The 17,437-nt window shown below is 48.1% G+C and overlaps 1 protein-coding gene across 1 annotated transcript in view; it reads left to right on the forward strand.

The window, feature by feature from the left end:
• The window catches only part of LOC126252401 (phospholipase A1-like), a 440,511-nt gene that overhangs the window by 335,946 nt on the left and 87,128 nt on the right, over positions 1-17,437 (forward strand). Inside the window, exon 3 of the mRNA XM_049953291.1 lies at positions 7,078-7,211. Coding sequence (XP_049809248.1) covers positions 7,078-7,211 — 134 coding nt within the window. The remainder of the gene's footprint in view (positions 1-7,077; positions 7,212-17,437) is intronic.

Consider the following 17,437-nt stretch of genomic DNA (forward strand, 5'->3'; position numbering starts at 1 on the left):
TAAGCTCGACAAAAACAGCAGAGAGTAAAGTTATTACCGCTTTAGTGATTTGCGATGTTTATTTCTGACAAAGAAAATGTGTTACAAATGGTGGAGGAAGGGCGGCACGTGGAAGACCTACAAGACCAAAAACTCAAACGTGCTGTTTGTATTAAAGCACGCATTTCGTGCTCCAGCTGAGAGTAACGACTTCATTATCATAGATAACGAACCGTTTTTCCCGAGCCTCATGGACCTGTAGTGGACGTCGTTACACGAAATGGCCGTTTTTATTGTTTGTTACGGTGTTAATGCAACGCTGCAGCGCATTTCCTTAATTTTGCGCTCCTAATGAGGGTGCGAAAGCGGTAATAAAGTCACCCCAAAAGAGGAGCTGACGGGAGCACCACGCACCACACACACTTTATCCGTCTGCGCCCTTAATAGGTGTAATGTTACCCGAAGAAAGAGAAGTTGTACTCGGATCAAGGCGGCCTTCCGGTCTCTTACATCGTGCGAAAACGGCAAAAGTGCGCAGCTACCGGTGTACCTCTGAAGAGTTAATGTAGGTCGCGCTGAATGCGGACACTTCGTTATTAATGCAGCAGCTACGTCGATCACAGTGGCTCCTTTTTCTTATCAATAAAGTAAATCCTCTAGTAACTTCTTAAAATATATTTTGCTGGAATTGGTTCCCCCTTCATACTGCGAACCTTTTATTCGCCACTGGGAATAGAATTGTTTTCGTTCTAACGGTCGTGTGAACATGAGACAAATAAGAAGCTTCGACGGAGGTGCTTAATAGTGCTAAGAACTCTATTCCGTTACTCAGGCTTAAAGTGAATAGTTTTATCTGAAAGTGCACAGCATTACAACCGTAATTTAAACTTACTGTCATGCGTACATACAACGTAAAGTTACTCGCTGTAGATTTGTTAGAGCCAGTTGCAATTTCAAAACGTTTTACGCATTTGCTTATCTTTCCAGTAACCATCATCACTCAAATGAAGCATATGAGGAAATAAACTATTTAAAAGTCGCTCTCCGTTTTTTTTTACCTCACTTTTGAAAGAAAACTCCTCCATTCATAGCTTCCATGTTGTTTCTCGTACACTTACTGGACTTTCAGAAGTTTATGTCAAATTTATACAATCTCTCGAATGTAAATGATGCTCCTCACTGCAGCAACACGTACGCGGTTCGTTTCCATCGTTGGCTTCGTCTTACCTAACCAGTTTATGAAGACATGTTTTCAGTTTATGCAATGAGTTTAAGATAAGCATTGCTTAAGTTTTCCTACTACTGCAGAAACTTCATTGAAACTGTATCCAATTTGATGATGGTATTAATATGGAGTCCAACAAGAATCTGCTTGGGTATACTACGTAACATGAAATTTTATGACGACACGCGAGTCAGGATAGGAAATGAGAAGAACATAATTCAGTAAATAATTTTTTCAGATAATCATATAAAATGGGAGTTGAAACTGTTGGTTGTAGGTTCATATGTATTCAATGAGATGCTACAGAATTTTCGGCATTATTGAGAGAGTTTGTGACGGAGTTCCCTATCTGTTATTCTACACTGGCTAGCAAAAGTCATAAAATTCCCTGTCTCATTAAAACAGTGTGCTCGACAGGGAGTCGCACTCACTCACTACGTATGTATTTTGAAATCTACGTATTTTTACTTGCATTGTTCACATTTCACTCTTTATTCACCTCGATATTATCCTTAAACCTTTTACTTTTGTTCAAGGCAAAATCAACAAGTGAACTATCTACATCAGCATCTAAATTTACCTACATACTTTGCAAGCCACCGTATGGTGCATGGCGGAGGATACCTTATACTGTTACTAATCATTTCCTTCCCTGTTCCACTCGCAGACAAAGTGAGTGAAAAACGACTCTGTTTTCTCCGTACGTGCCATAATTTTTCTTATTTTACCTTCATGGTCCTTACACGAAATGTACGTTGACGGTCGTAGAATCGTCGCTCCACTACACTCTGTGGTACACCTTGAAATCTTCTTTTGGAAGGGCTCAAGACTGGATCTCCGCAGTGGTGGCAAAGATGTGACCTTTGATGTTTATGTGAATGCGTGGTGTCAGACACCACGCGAAATCCGCAACTGCAATACATTTTTATGTAATTTGGAGGTGGAGGTGGAATAACGGTAAAGAAACGGAAGAGAAGGAACTATTGATGTCCGTTGCATAGGGACTTTACGCGGCGTCAGGGACGACTAGTGAAAATGTGTGCCGGAACAGGATTCGATCCCAGGATCTCCTACTTACAAGGCACCGCCATACGCACACAGTGTTTATCGCAATTGCGCGGATAATCTCGGCGCTCCTCCCAGCCGACCCACATTCCTACCTAGCTCCATCTCTCCGCAGTGTAGAGACAGTCGGTACTTCGAGACATCAAATATAACTGTGCATCTGCACTGAAGGTGGTGCGTTCATTACCCATCGAGGCGAATAAATGATATGAATGCGTGGTCTCTGTCCTTTCGCGTCGATGTGCAATGAATCGACCACCTTCAGTGCGGGTGCACATTTAATTTCGGCCTCCAGCGGGAATCTCAAAGTAGCGAGCATGGAAGACTTGGACGGGTACTGTGGACAGGTGGCGCCGAGATGGTCCGCGCAATTGTAATAAACACTATCCGAGTGGCGCAGTGGTTAACACAACTACCCCGTAACCAGGAGATTCCGAGTTCAAATCGCAGTCCGGTACACATTTTCGCTCTTCGCCACTGATTCCGTGTACAGTTCCAATGCAGCTAATATCAATAGTCCCTTTCCGTCCTCCCACCCCCCTCCCACCCCGCCTCCTCCACCTTCGATTTACATAAAATTTCGATGTTTAACTGTCCGTAGTGATCCTCCACAGCGAGGAGGAGTCATCCACAGCTTACTGACCATCGGTCTGGTAGATTTTCACGTGGTGTTTATTCTGGTCCTGGTTTGAATGAGCAGCCTGGGGACGAACTTGGCAGCAACACGGCGCATGTGGAGGATTGCCTGTACTTCTCCGTACGACATACCGATAATGGCAACAATATTGAGGATTGTTCTCCGACGACTCTATTGCTCCAGTTCAAATCCCTGTTGGTGTACAGGGTGGTTTAACTAAACTTTCGTTACCTGAGAAGTCCCCCACGAAAAACGAGTGAACGTACGACAACGAAATTTTGTGAAAACATTTGTTAGGACACGCGGAACAGAAATAAGGAGTAAACTATTAACAGTAACATATTTTAATATACACACGAGAGGGTAACATCTGTTAATTGAGTACAACTTTTACGTTCCTGGCTACAAACGTTGCTCAGTGTGACAACCATCTGTATCCACGACAGCCTGGAGCCGCACTAGAGCTACAATTCACAATTGTTCGTAACAATTTCAGAACGTGGTCCACGGAATGTTTAGCTAAGCCTATACGAATGTTCCTTCGATGGAACAGACACCACGCATTCTTATAACTGATAAGTCTGGCTGGGCAATGGATCCACAGATACTAAAATGTAGACTTTCACGGCCGGAAATATCATGTCCATTATAATTATCTGGGCTGTTATGCCGTGGTCGGTTGATGAACTCTGTGCCGATTCCCAACGTTTCGTCTTCGACTGCGGGAGACATGTTCAAGGGGGTCCGTAGCTCAATGGAAGTTCCAACACGCCCACTGGCTCCCGCAGTCGAAGACGAAACGTTGGGAATCGGCACAGAATTCATCAACCGACCACGGCATAACAGTCCAGATAATTATAATGGACATGATATTTCCGGCCGTGAAAGTCTACATTTTAGTATCTGTGGATCCATTGCCCAGCCAGACTTATCAGTAGCGAGCCAGTGGGTGTGTTGGACCTTCCATTGAGCTACGGACCCCCTTGAAGATGTCTCCTGCAGTCGAAGACGAAACGTTGGGAATTGGCACAGAATTCATCAAGCGACCACGGCATAACAGTCCGGATAATTATAATGGACACAATGGATCCACTATCTTCATTGCGAATGCACGAAAGACGTACGACCCCCTGTGGGAATCTCTGAGTAGCGAACGGGAGTATAATGGACAGGGACTGCGGTTAGGTGCCGGCCGAAGTGGCCGTGCGGTTAAAGGCGCTGCAGTCTGGAACCGCAAGACCGCTACGGTCGCAGGTTCGAATCCTGCCTCGGGCATGGATGTTTGTGATGTCCCTAGGTTAGTTAGGTTTAGCTAGTTCTAAGTTCTAGGGGACTAATGACCTCAGCAGTTGAGTCCCATAGTGCTCAGAGCCCTTTGAACTGCGGTTAGGTGGCGCTCGGTGGGAATGTGGATCGGCCGTGAGGCGTACCGAGGTAGTCTGTGCAGTGGTGATTATGTTCCGGACGGCGCAGCGGCTACAGCACTTGTCTGGTAAGCAGGAGATCCCGGGTTGGAATGCCGGTCCGGCACACATTTTCGCTCGACGCCGCTGGTTTCCTCTTAAGGTCACGCCGCAGCTGACAGCAGTGATCCTCCTTCCATTTACATAGAATCTTCAGCTGCAGCATCACAGCTCGTGTACTGCTTGATGATCGCACTTTTCGTCCAGCATTCTCAGCCGTGGTAACGGCAAATTCGTCAACAGTTTGTGCCGCAATTGGTTGCCGGCGTATCCAAGGAGCAATTCCGAAATCGCCAGTTAATTGGAATTTACAAATCCTGTTCCTCAACCCGGTGCTGAATGAGCACTGTCGGTATTTCTTTAACGCCTCGATGATGATGATGTTTGGCTTTTGGGCCGCTCAACTGCGTGGTCATCAGCGCCTTACGCCTCGATACTCGGCAAGAGCAGTAGCATTATTGCTGTTGATTTGATAAAACAGCTTTACGAGTAAACTTCTTCTCATCTTGTCCAGACGTATGTTAACTGTCTGCAACTGTTATGCATATTGATGCTTGTTTCAACCCTGCTTCGCTGTGGCAGTGTCGGCGCCCAACGGCAAGTAATGACAGTATCACTACTAACAACGCAAATCCTGCACGCACAGTCTGAACGTCATTTCTATGAATTTCGGTGCACATACTGTAAATAGTTTTCCGTCTACACTGCCTCGAGCAGGGGAAGTTTAATTATAGCCAACCTGTATTACAATGGTAGTCTGGAAACGTTTTGTCACCCCATCTCTCATAACATTTCAACCTGTGATGCTCCGTAATGCCCAAGAGGGGTGACATTAGCTAATTGCTAAATCATCAAATAAACTGTTCGTTCCAGAATAAAACAACAACATAAGCAGGATAATGGCTTACATCAAGAAATACACAGTATTTTCCTCTACTGTTATAATCCTCTGCGTGTGACCTTTAGAGAAAGACCCCAGGATGCTTCACTCTGCATGTTGGCTCTGTTTCCTATCTCTGCATTCCCCCACTTGACTGTGAATACAGGTTGCTAAACAAATACCTGAAAATTTCCACTCTGCCCACTAAAATGACTGTATTTGCGAGGATACGAATTCAAAATTACAATGGGGCTTATATTAGAAGTAAACTACTTGTGAACGAACTACGAGGGTCGCTCCAAAAGAAATGCACACTATTTTTTTTAACCGTCTTTTATTCTACACGTTTGAAAGTTTTACAGTGTGTAGATACATCCTGTAGGAACAATATTTTCATTTCTCCACATAAGTTCCATCCCTCTCAAGTGCCTTACGGCATCTTGGGAACAGCGCCTGTATACACGCACGGTAAAATCCTGGACCAACCTGTTGGACCCAATGTTTGGCAGCATGGGAGTCATCATCTTCAAACCTTGTTCCACGCCGGCCGAGGTGGCCGAGCGGTTCTAGGCACTACAGTCTGGAACCGCGCGACCGCTGCGGTCGTAGATTCGAATCCTGCCTCGGGCATGGATGTGTGTGATGTCCTTAGGTTAGTTATGTTTAAGTAGTTCTGAGTTCTCTGGGACTAATGACCTTAGAAGTTAAGTCGCATAGTGCTCAGAGCCATTTGAACCATTTTGAACCTTGTTCCACGAAGAGGGTCTTTCAGTTTCCCAAAGAGATGATAGCCACATGGAGCCAGGTCAGGACTGTAAGGCGGGTGTTTCAGTGTTGTCCATCCGAATTTTGTGATCGCTTCCATGGTTTTTTGACTGACATGTGGACGTGCATTGTCGTGCAACAGCAAAACATCCTGCTTTTGCCGATGTGGTCGAACACGGGTCAGTCGAGCTTTAAGTTTCTTCAGTGTCGTCACATATGCATCAGAATTTGTGGTGGTTCCACCTGGCATGATGTCCACAAGCAAGAGTCCTTCGGAATCGAAAAACACCGTAGCCATAACTTTTCATGCAGATAGTGTGGTTTTGAATTCTTTTCTTGGGTGAATTTGCAATATGCCACTCCACTGATTGCCTCCTCGTCTCTGGTGAAAAATGATGGAGGCATGTTTCAACACATGTCACAATTCTTCCAAGAAATTCATCCCCACCATTCTCGTACTGTTCCAAAAGTTCACTGCATACCATTTTTCTTGTTTCTATATGAGCCACTGTCAACATCCTGGGAATCCACCTGGCACAAACCTTGTTTAATGCCAACACTTTCAGTATTCTGCAAACACTTCCTTCCCCTATCTCAACGTAACGTGACAATTCGTTCACTGTGATGCGTCTGTCAGCAGTTACCAATTCGTTAGCTCTCTGCACATTGTCTGGAGTATGTGCAGTACAAGGCCTGCCGCTGCGAGGACAATCCTCAGTAATTCACACATGCAGAATGAAAACTGTATTTTTACAAAAACAGTGTGCATTTCTTTTGGAGTGACCCTCGTATATTAAATGTTTGATTTAAAAATTTCAGTTAGGTACAGAATAATAACATATGTTGGCTTGGCACACACAGGTTCTGATTCACGACTAAACACTCACGGCTTCGTATGGTGTGCTGATAAATATCGGGCAAAAATCTTACAGAACCCTCACACAGAAAACTTCTTGAGCGACTAGAACATTGTTATAAACTCGTCTTGCAGAATGTAATGGCCTCAAACTTTCTCCGCTGTCTTCCTTGACATTTAAGGTGAGCTGCGTTTTTTTTTTTCCAGGGCCCACCCGCGCAGCTACCTGCGACTGGAGGCGGTCGAGCAGACGGACTATGACCCGCGGCGGCGCACAGTGCTCATGGCGCACGGGTACCTGGGCTCCGGCACCACCGAGACCGTCATGATGATGCGAGACGGTAAGGGGGCGAAACGCTCGCGGTCGCAAACACTCGCCTCACAAATGACGCGACACGCACAGCTTTCTCTCAAGTGACGTAAGAGTGTGAAAGGTCTCTCTCAACAGCTTTACATTGTTTCATATTCTTTTTCAGATAGAGACCTTCTTTCGTATGTAACTTAATGTTTCAAATCAGTACTGCAGCAAATCACTCGGAATTGTTTCTACACCACCGGTCTCCTGAACCCGTTGCATGACTTCTGAGGCAGCAACTTTACTTGGCATGCTCGCCGACAATATTAGTCATTCGTGCGTGACAGTGTGCGCTTGTAATTACTTATATGCCACGATCCTTGGACAGTCGTTTCTTTGCGAAGAACTCCCGTGAAAGTCTAAAGTATCACAACTAGCAAAATTATTTCATAGTTCTTTTTTAGCTATTCTTGGAAAACCGAGAAAATGAAAACAAATGCAAAACTTAATAATAAAATCAGTCTATATTTTCTTTACAGTGTTTTTAATATGTCAGTATACACACCCAATCACCTGACCACGTTCGATGTCCGTGAAATCCGCCAAGGGTCCAATTCTGCTCTCTCACGATGTCTAATGACTACTGAGGTCGCTGATATGGAGTGCCTGGCAGTAGGTGGCAGCACAGTGCACCTAATAAGAAAAATGCGGTCTCCGGATACTTTTTATCGCGTAGTGTATGTAAACAGGCTGAATAGGGCACTGCGGTCGGCAACGCTTAAATAAGACAACAAGTGTCTGGTGAATTATTAGATCGGTTACTGCTGCTACAATGGCAGGTCATCAAGATTTAAATGAGTTTTGTAAGTCATCGCACCATGCATTATTCATATATGAAACAATGTGGAAATAATATCTGTTATAGCTCATTCTTTTTAGCTTAACACAGAGTCAATGAGCTTGCGATTTTTCTCCTTCGTAGTCTATGCTCGAATTTCACGTAATTTTTTTGTATGATATCTAGCCTACATCATTGATTCATTTCTAATTCTTACGTACCGTGTTTCTATAAACACTGTTATAATGTTGATCTTAAACAAACTGTTATCAGATAATATATCCAGTCAAAAGATTTTCCACTTTGCATATTACCTAAAATCATAATCGTGGGCGTACCCTTATCATCATCTTCCTTCATGTTTTATATTTTAATGTTAAAAGAACGTATTTTATAGGTTCTCTTCTGTCATCTTGGAGTTAGTTTGTTACGCTAAAAATTGAGCCATCCTTTTCTAACTGGCCTTTTACAATCTCACTTATATCATTTTGTGTGATACTCTCAGTGATTTGTTTGTAGACAAAGAACTTCTCTTACGAGATTTACTGCCGGTTTAATTTGATGTTTGTTACTTAAATACGTATTTTTCGTTGTGTGACAGTATGGTATAAAATAAAACGACTAATGACATTACACACAAAAAAACTGAATGTTTCGGTTACTGTTGAAGAGTGATTTTGATATACATAATGAAAAGGCTCCGATCTCCATTGGATCTTCTCCATATCTTCTATTAATACGTTCCGATAAGGGTTCCAGTTTGATGAGCAATACTCAAGAATCAGTCTAAGAAATGTTTTTTAATTCACTGCTTTCACGAACGAATCGTATTTACTTGAGGTTCTTCCAATGAATTCCAGTCTGGCACCTGCTTTTCCTACAATTAATACTGTGAGGTTGTTCTAATTTAGGTCACTAAGGACGGTTATTTCCCGATACTTTACGGTTCTTAGTATTTCCAAGGATTTCTCACCAGTAGTGCAGTGTAACAGTAAACAGATCTATTCGCCCGGTTACTTGCAATATGTTACATTTGTTTACGTTCTGAATTCACTACCCGTCTCTACATCACTCATCAATCTTTCGCAGGTCGTCCTGCGTTTTACGCCGTCTTTTGGCATTGGGAACCTTGTTACAGACACCATCATTATCTGCGAACAGTAACTACCCTATGACGCTCTCTTGACGTTCTCCCGAAGAAATCTTAGTTGATTTCATTCTGTTAAGAAAAACACACTGACCTCTATTTTCTAGGAAGTACTGAATCCAGCAACAAAATGGATTCGATACTCCGTAAACTCGTATCTTCTTCACTAGACTACACTGCGGAACTAATGGAATCCCTTCACAAAGTCAAGGAACATGGTGTCAACATGGGCGTCGTCGCCTACGGGCCTCGGGATTTCACGGACAAACAGAGCGAGCTGGGATGGTAAGATTCCTGTTTACGGAATCCATCCTGTTTTTTAAATATGAGATTTAAAAAAAAATGGTTCAAATGGCTCTGAGCACTATAGGACTCAACTGCTGTGGTCATCAGTCCCCTAGAACTTAGAACTACTTAAACCTAACTAACCTAAGGACATCACACACATCCATGCCCGAGGCAGAATTCGAACCTGCGACAGTAGCAGTCACACGGTTCCGGACTGCGCGCCTAGAACCGCGAGACCACCGCGGCCGGCTGAGATTTTCATTCCTAGAAATATTACAATGCCTGAGTATAGAACATGTTCCATAACACTGCGACCGATTAACTTCAACGATATTGTTGTGGTCTTCAGTGGTTTGATTCAGCTGCCCATGCTACTCTTTCCTGCACAACCCTCTTCATCTCCGAATATTACTGCAGTTTACATCCTTTTGAATCTGCTTACTTTATTTATCTCTTGGTATCCCTCTACAATATTTAACCCCCGCCCCCCGTCCCCCCCTCCACACACACACATTTCCCTTCAAAACTCGACTGGTGATCCCTTGATTTCTCAGAATGTATCCAGTCAACCGATTTCTTCTTTTAGTAAGGTTGTGCCACAAATTTCTTTTTTCCTGAATTCCAATCAGTACCTTTTCATTAGGTACGTAATCTACCCAAAGATCTACTGCATTATACTGTAGCAGCACATTCTATTCTCTTCTTGCCTGAACTGTTTATCGTCCATGTTTCACTTTCATGCATGGCTATACTCCAGACAAATACTTTCAGAAAAGACTTCCTAACGCTTAAATCTGTATTCGATGTTAACAAATTTCTTTTCTTCAGAAATTTTTTCTTGCCATTGCGGGTCCACATTTTATATCCTCTCCGCTTCGACCGCAGTCAGTTATTTTTCTGCCCAAATAGCAGAACTCATTTACTGCTCCCAGTGTCTCGTTTCCTAATCTAATTCCCTCAGCATACATACCGGCAGTGGCTGGTGTGTATGGCGTCCTTACCGAGAGCGGCAGCATCTGTATAGGCCAGACAATTCGCACAGTGGCAGAACTTTGTACCGATCACAAGAGACATATTAAACAAAGGGAGCTCGACAAGTCAGCTTTTTTTTTTTTTCCTTTATTGTATTTCAATTCCCCATCGGGGCGGGCTGGCAGCAGCATAGGCGCTGCTCTTCAGCCGAAAGACAGAGAACAAAACAATAGAAGACATTTAAAAACAGCAAAGGAGAGAATAAGGGAAACATAGATATAAAAAAGGGGAACATCATGGAAGGCAATAGACAAAAAACGGGGTGACTGTAAAATGGAGATAAAAAACTGTTTAAAAGTAGCACACACAAAAGGCCACACACTGCGACGGTTAAAAGAACACGAGGCACAGTATGACTGGAGCATAAAGGTAGCGACGTATGGCATAGCACATAATGTAACACTGACGGCGAACCTCAAGGCAGGACACAATTAAAATCACACCTCTTGACGCACACGAGAAACAGCACTAAACAACACTGATGTGGCACACTGATGAAGAGCAACACAATCTGCCAGGCGTTAGGAGATGAGGGAGACCTGAAGAAGGGAGGGAGGGGAAGAGATGGGGGAGGTGACCGGGGGGCGCGTGGAGGAGGGCCAGGGAGGGAGGGATGTGGGAAGGAGAGAGGCAAGTATGGGGTGCAGGGTCTCAGGGGAGGGGGGGACTGAGGAAAATCCGCTCTGGGAGAAGGAGGAAAGAGGGAAAGGGGCCCTGGGGAGTGGGGGGGGGGGGAACAAGGCCAGGTTATAGTTGGAAGGAAGGGTAGATGTCACGGCGAAGTTCGTCATCCGGGAGGGGGAGGCGTTGGAAATTGCCCTGACGAAGGAGATGGAGGGTGTGGAGGTGGAGAGAGGGAGGGATACAGCGATAGAGGCGCGGCAACGGGCTGGGGGTGGAGAGGAAGGAGGAAACCAGAGGGTGGGGGGGATCAAGCCTGCGAACAATGTAAAGGATGCGGAGATGTTGGAGGAACAGGAGGAGGTGGGGGAAGGGGATCAGTTCATACAGGAGCCGTGTGGGGGAAGGAAGGCGGATACGGAAGGCAAGGCGGAGCGCATGGCGTTCAAGGATTTGGAGGGCCTTGTAAAAGCGGGTGGGGGCGGAGATCCAGGCGACACTGGCATAACAGAGGATAGGACGGATGAGGGATTTGTAGGTGTGGAGGATGGTAGAAGGATGCAAGCCCCATGTCCGGCCAGACAGGAGTTTCAGAAGGCGGAGGCGGGAATGGGCTTTCTGCTGGATGGTCAGGAGATGAGGGGTCCAGGTGAGGTGGCGGTCAAGGGTGAGGCCAAGGTATTTCAGGGTGGGGGTGAGTTGGATAGGACGACCATAAAGGGTGAGGTAGAAATCATGGAGGCGGAAGGAGCGAGTGGTGCGGCCTATGATGATTGCCTGGGTTTTGGAGGGGTTGAGATGGAGGAACCACTGGTTACACCAAGTGGTGAACTGGTTAAGGTGGGTTTGGAGGGTACGTTGAGACTGTTGAAGGGTAGGATAGAGAGCCAGGAAGGCGGTGTCATCAGCATACTGGAGAAGGTGGACTGGTGGGGGTGGCTTGGGCATATCAGCTGTATACAAGAGATAGAGGAGAGGGGAGAGGACAGAACCCTGGGGGACGCCAGCCGTGCGATAAAAGATACGGGAGTTGGTGTTGTGGAGGGTGACATAGGAAGGACGGTGCGAGAGGAAGGAAGCGATCATACGGACAAAATTGATAGGCAGGGCGTAGGTTTGGAGTTTAAAGAGGAGACCGGGATGCCATACACGGTCATAGGCATTTTGGAGGTCAAGGGAAACAAAAATGGCGGAGCGACGGGAGTTGAGCTGGAGGGACAGAAGGTGAACAAGGTTGAGGAGTTGGTCGTCAGCAGAGAAGGAGGGTCGGAAGCCACACTGGGTAAGGGGGAGGAGGTGGTGTTGAGCAAGGTGCTGATGGATACGGCGGGAGAGGATGGATTCAAAGACCTTACTGAAGACGGAGGTGAGGCAGATGGGACGATAGGAAGAGGTGGCAGAAGGGGGTTTGTTGGGTTTGAGGAATAAGAGGACGCGGGAGGTCTTCCACAGGGCAGGGTAGAAGCCAGTAGAGAGGACGACATTATAGAGATGGGCGAGGACAGTCAGGAAGGAATAGGGGCTTTCACGAAGGTGACGGTAGGTGACACAGTCGTGACCAGGGGCCGTGTTGCGTTTGGACCGGAGGATAAGTTTAATGTCTTGCGCTGTGATGGGAGTGTTTATGTCGGAGGGGGGCAACTGCCCCAAGTACTGGAGACTAGGAGCAAGAGGAGCGACCGAGGTATCGGCACGTTCCATGACCGTGGGGAAAAGAGAATAATCAAAGTGGGGATCATCGGGGATGGAGAAGACCTCGGAAAGGTGGGAAGCGAAGTGGTTGGCCTTACTGAGGTTGTCAGGAAGTGGGCGATCGTTATGGAGAAGGGGGTAGTGGGGAGCGGAAAGGGAACCAGTAAGACGATGGAAGGCGGACCAGTACTTGGAGGAGTTGATAGGGAGGGTGGCGTTGAGTCGTGTGCAGGTCTGGCGCCAGTCTCGGCGTTTCGTTGCTGTAATAAGGTTCCGTACGTGTCGCTGTATTTGCCGGTGGCGTTGGAGTGTATCCCTGTCACGAGTGCGCAGGAAGGAGCGATAGAGGCGGCGGGATTCACGGAGGAGGAGGACAGCCCGCGGAGGGAGAGTGGGACGGTGTGGGTGGATGGTTTTAGTAGGAACATGGGCCTCCACGGCGTCAGTAATTACCTGCTGAAGGAAGGACGAGGCGTGGTTGATGTCGTCAGGATGGTGATAGGTAAGAGGGTGGCTTTCGACCTGGGCGGAGATGGAGTCCCGGTAGGCATCCCAGTTGGCACGGCGATAGTCATGGACGACCTTGGGAGGGGGTGCAGGGTGCGGAGCCGGAGGGGGGCGGTTTGCAGATGTGATGGTGAGGAGGACAGGGAGGTGATCGCTACCTGTGGGGTCAAGGACGGCGACAGTGATACGCCCAAGGAGGTAGGCGGAGGCAATGACAACATCGGGGGTGGTGTTACTTTCAGGTCGGGTGTGCTGGGGAAGAGGAACAAGGTCACCTTGAAGTGTGGAGAGGAAGACAAGTCAGCCATAGCTGAGCATTGCCTGGAAATCGGACACAAAATATAGTTTGAGAACACGAGAGTCTTTCCTCATGCGTCAACGTTATAAAAGAGGCAGCCTAGATTAGAATGAAGAGCAATAATTTTAACAGGGACCAGGGTTGCACACTGAGTACGGCTTGGGGGCGGGGTTTGGGTGCCGAAAGGAAGCAATGAAGGATACTTAACGCTTGTAAGGAAGCGGGAGCGGCGGTTTCAGTCGTGGCGCTGCCCTCTCCCGCCACCAGATGTCACTCGGTCCCGCTGCGGGCCGGAGCTGCTATGAGCTGCCCCAACTCACTTTCCGCGCAGGCGTCGTTTCGGCGCTCCATGATTGGTGTCAGGGGACGCTATCGTGGGTATATAAGAGGAAAATCGTGCCGGCCATGGCCTGTGCCGACTGGAATACCTACCGGGATGCCCTCTCCACCTACCACCACCTTGACGATGTTACCCATGCCGCCTCTTTTCTCCAGCAGACCTTGTCTGAGGCCGTGGAGGCCCACGTCCCTACTGTCGCCAACCACCCCCACCGCCCTACCTTACCCCCACAGGCCGTCCTCCGTGAATCCCGCCGTCTCTACCGTGCCTTCCTCCACGCGCGTGGCCCGGACACACTACGACGCCACCGGCAACTCCAGCGACACATCCGAAACTTGCTCGCGGCTAAGAAACGCCGGGACTGGCGACAGACATGCACCCATTTAAATGCTACCCTACCTATAACCTCGTCCAAGTACTGGTCAGCCTTCCGTCGCCTTACCGGAACTAAACCCTCCCCTACTATTCTCTTCTCCATGATGATCACCCCTTTCCTGACACCCTTAGTAAGGCCAATCACTTTGCCTCCTACCCTTCCGATGTCTTCTCCATCCCCGACGATCCCCAGTTCGATTACTCCCTCTTCTCGGATGTCCACGATCGAACTGATACCTCTGTCCCTCCCCTCGCACCTGGTTTCCAGTACTTGGACAACACTGCACACACGGAACTCAATGCCCCTATCACTACACAGGATCTCATTGCTACACTCCGCACAAAACGCAACACCGCTCCTGGTCACGATTGTGTCACCTACCGCCACCTTCGTGAAGCTCCTGTCTCTTTCCTCTCCACCCTGGCCAGGCTCTACAATGTAGTCCTGTCCACCGGCTACTACCCCGACCTGTGGAAAACCTCCCGTATCCTGATGTTCCTTAAACCCGGTAAACCGCCGTCCGCCGTCTCCTCCTATCGTCCTATCAGCCTTACCTCGGTCTTCAGCAAGGTCCTGGAATCCATCCCACCCGACGCATCCACCAGCATCTCCGCCAGCACCGCCTCCTTCCCGTTATCCAGTGGGGCTTTCGACTGTCCTGCTCTTCCGATGACCTTCTCCTCCACCTCACTCATCTCCTTTCCGAACAGCTAAATTCCCGTCGCTCCGCAATCTTCCTATCCCTGGACCTCGAACGAGCCTATGACCGCGTATGGCATTCCGGTCTCCTCTTCAAGCCCCAAACCTTCGCCCTTCCCATTAACGACGTCCGTCTGATCGGCTCCTTTCTCTCCCACCGTCCTTCCTACGTCACCATCCATCACACGGATTTCTACACCTTTTTTCCCTCCGCCGGTGTGCCCCAGGGCTCCATCCTCTCCCCCCTTCTGTACCTTTTGTATACGGCGGACATGCCGCCGCCATCACCCCCCGTCCACCTCCTCCAGTTTGCTGAAGACACCACCTTCCTTGCCCTCGCCCCCACCATGCAGCGTTCCCAACACCTTCTCCAATCCCATCTTGATCGGTTTATCGCTTGGTGCAACCAGTGGTTGCTCAAGGTCAATCCCTCCAAAACCCAGACGATCATTGTAAGCAAAACTACCCCTTCCTTCCGCTCCTTGATTTCTATGTCACCATCTATGGCCGTCCTATCGCCATCACCCCCACCCTTAAGTACCTTGGCGTCACCCTCGACCGTCGCCTCTCCTGGACCCCCCATCTCCGGACAATCCAAGCCAAGGCACACTCCTGACTCCGTCTCCTCAAGCTCCTTTCCGGCCGTACGTGGGGTCTGGACGCCTCCACACCTATAAATCCCTCATCCGCCCTATCCTCTGTTACGCCCATCCTGCCTGGATCTCCGCCCCCCCCCCCCTATCTTTTACAAATCCCTTCAGATCCTTGAACGCCATGCTATCCGCCTCGCCTATCGCATCCGTCTCCCCTCCCCCACGCAGATCCTGTACGACCTCATTCCGTACCCCCACCTCATCCTTTTCCTTGAACGGATACGGATCCTGTACACCTCCCGAAAACTTGATCCTCCTCACCCGCTTGTCTCCACCGTCCTCTCCCACCCCCGCCCGCTGCCGCGCCTGTATTCCCACGTCCCACCTGGTCTCCATCTCTCCACCCTCCTTACCCTCTCCCAAGGTGGCTTCCGCCAGCTCCCTCTCCCTGATGATGCCCTCCTCCCCTCCATCTACCCCTCCTACCAACTTTGATCCTCCCTCCCTCTTCCTGTATTTGCTCCTTTGGGTACCCTCCCTCCCTTCTCTCCCTCTTCCCTCCCTCCTCCATTTCTCCCCACTCCTCCCCCAGGCTTCCCCTCCCCTGCCCCCTACTCCTCCCCCAATCTCCTCAGCCATTGGCATCTTTGTTCTCCCCTCTCCCCACCTCACCCTTCTTCCCCTCTTGGCAGGTGCCCGGACTCGCACACGCTACGTGGACATTCGCGTGCCGGAGATCATCACCATCAGTGTCTCGTGTGTGCCGTTGTGTTTAGTGTTCAGTGTTCACCGTCGCACTCCATCGTTCACCTGTGCCATCGCCATCTTCAGTGTTTGTGCGTCGTGTCAACAGTTTGTAGTGTGGATTATCGTCGAGTGTGAACGGCTCCATGTTTGTCTTTATGTGTCTACTGTTTTATCACCCACCATTATGTCACTTATGAGAGCGGCGTAACATGCTGCTGACAGCCTGCCTGTTTGTACGGGTTTGAAAATAGCAATAAAGAAAAAAAAAAAACCGGCCACGGCAGTCAGTAGTTTTACTCCTGAAGATGATGTGGTGATAGCCATCGAAAGCTCGAGAATTCTATTCGAACTGACGAGGCTTGCAAAACGAGAAGATTTCATACAGACATATCGCATCGAAACACTCAGAGGACACGAGGGACAGGATGGTAGGACATCTGTTACGACATCACGAAATAACTTCCATGGTACTAGAGAGAGCTGTAGGGGGTAAAAATTATAGAGAAAAACACAGATTGGAATGTTGAGTTGTTGTGGTAGTCTTCAGTCCGAAGACTTCTGTAAAATATCTGGGAGTATGCGTGCGGAACGATTTGAAGTGGAATGATCATATAAAATTAATTGTTGGTAAGGCAGGTACCAGGTTGAGATTCATTGGGAGAGTACTTAGAAAATGTAGTCCATCAACAAAGGAGGTGGCTTACAAAACGCTCGTTCGACCTATACTTGAGTATTGCTCATCAGTGTGGGATCCGTACCAGATCGGGTTGACGGAGGAGATAGGGAAGATCCAAAGGAGAGCGGCGCGTTTCGTCACAGGGTTATTTGGTAACCGTGATAGCGTTACGGAGATGTTTAATAAACTCAAGTGGCAGACTCTGCAAGAGAGGCGCTCTGCATCGCGGTGTAGCTTGCTCGCCAGGTTTCTAGAGGGTGCGTTTCTGGATGAGGTATCGAATATATTGCTTCCCCCTACTTATACCTCCCGAGGAGATCACGAATGTAAAATTAGAGAGATTAGAGCGCGCACGGAGGCTTTCAGACAGTCGTTCTTCCCGCGAACCATACGCGACTGGAACAGGAAAGGGAGGTAA

This window comes from Schistocerca nitens, chromosome 4 (genome assembly GCF_023898315.1).
Source record: "Schistocerca nitens isolate TAMUIC-IGC-003100 chromosome 4, iqSchNite1.1, whole genome shotgun sequence".
In the NCBI taxonomy this organism is placed as follows: domain Eukaryota; kingdom Metazoa; phylum Arthropoda; class Insecta; order Orthoptera; family Acrididae; genus Schistocerca; species Schistocerca nitens.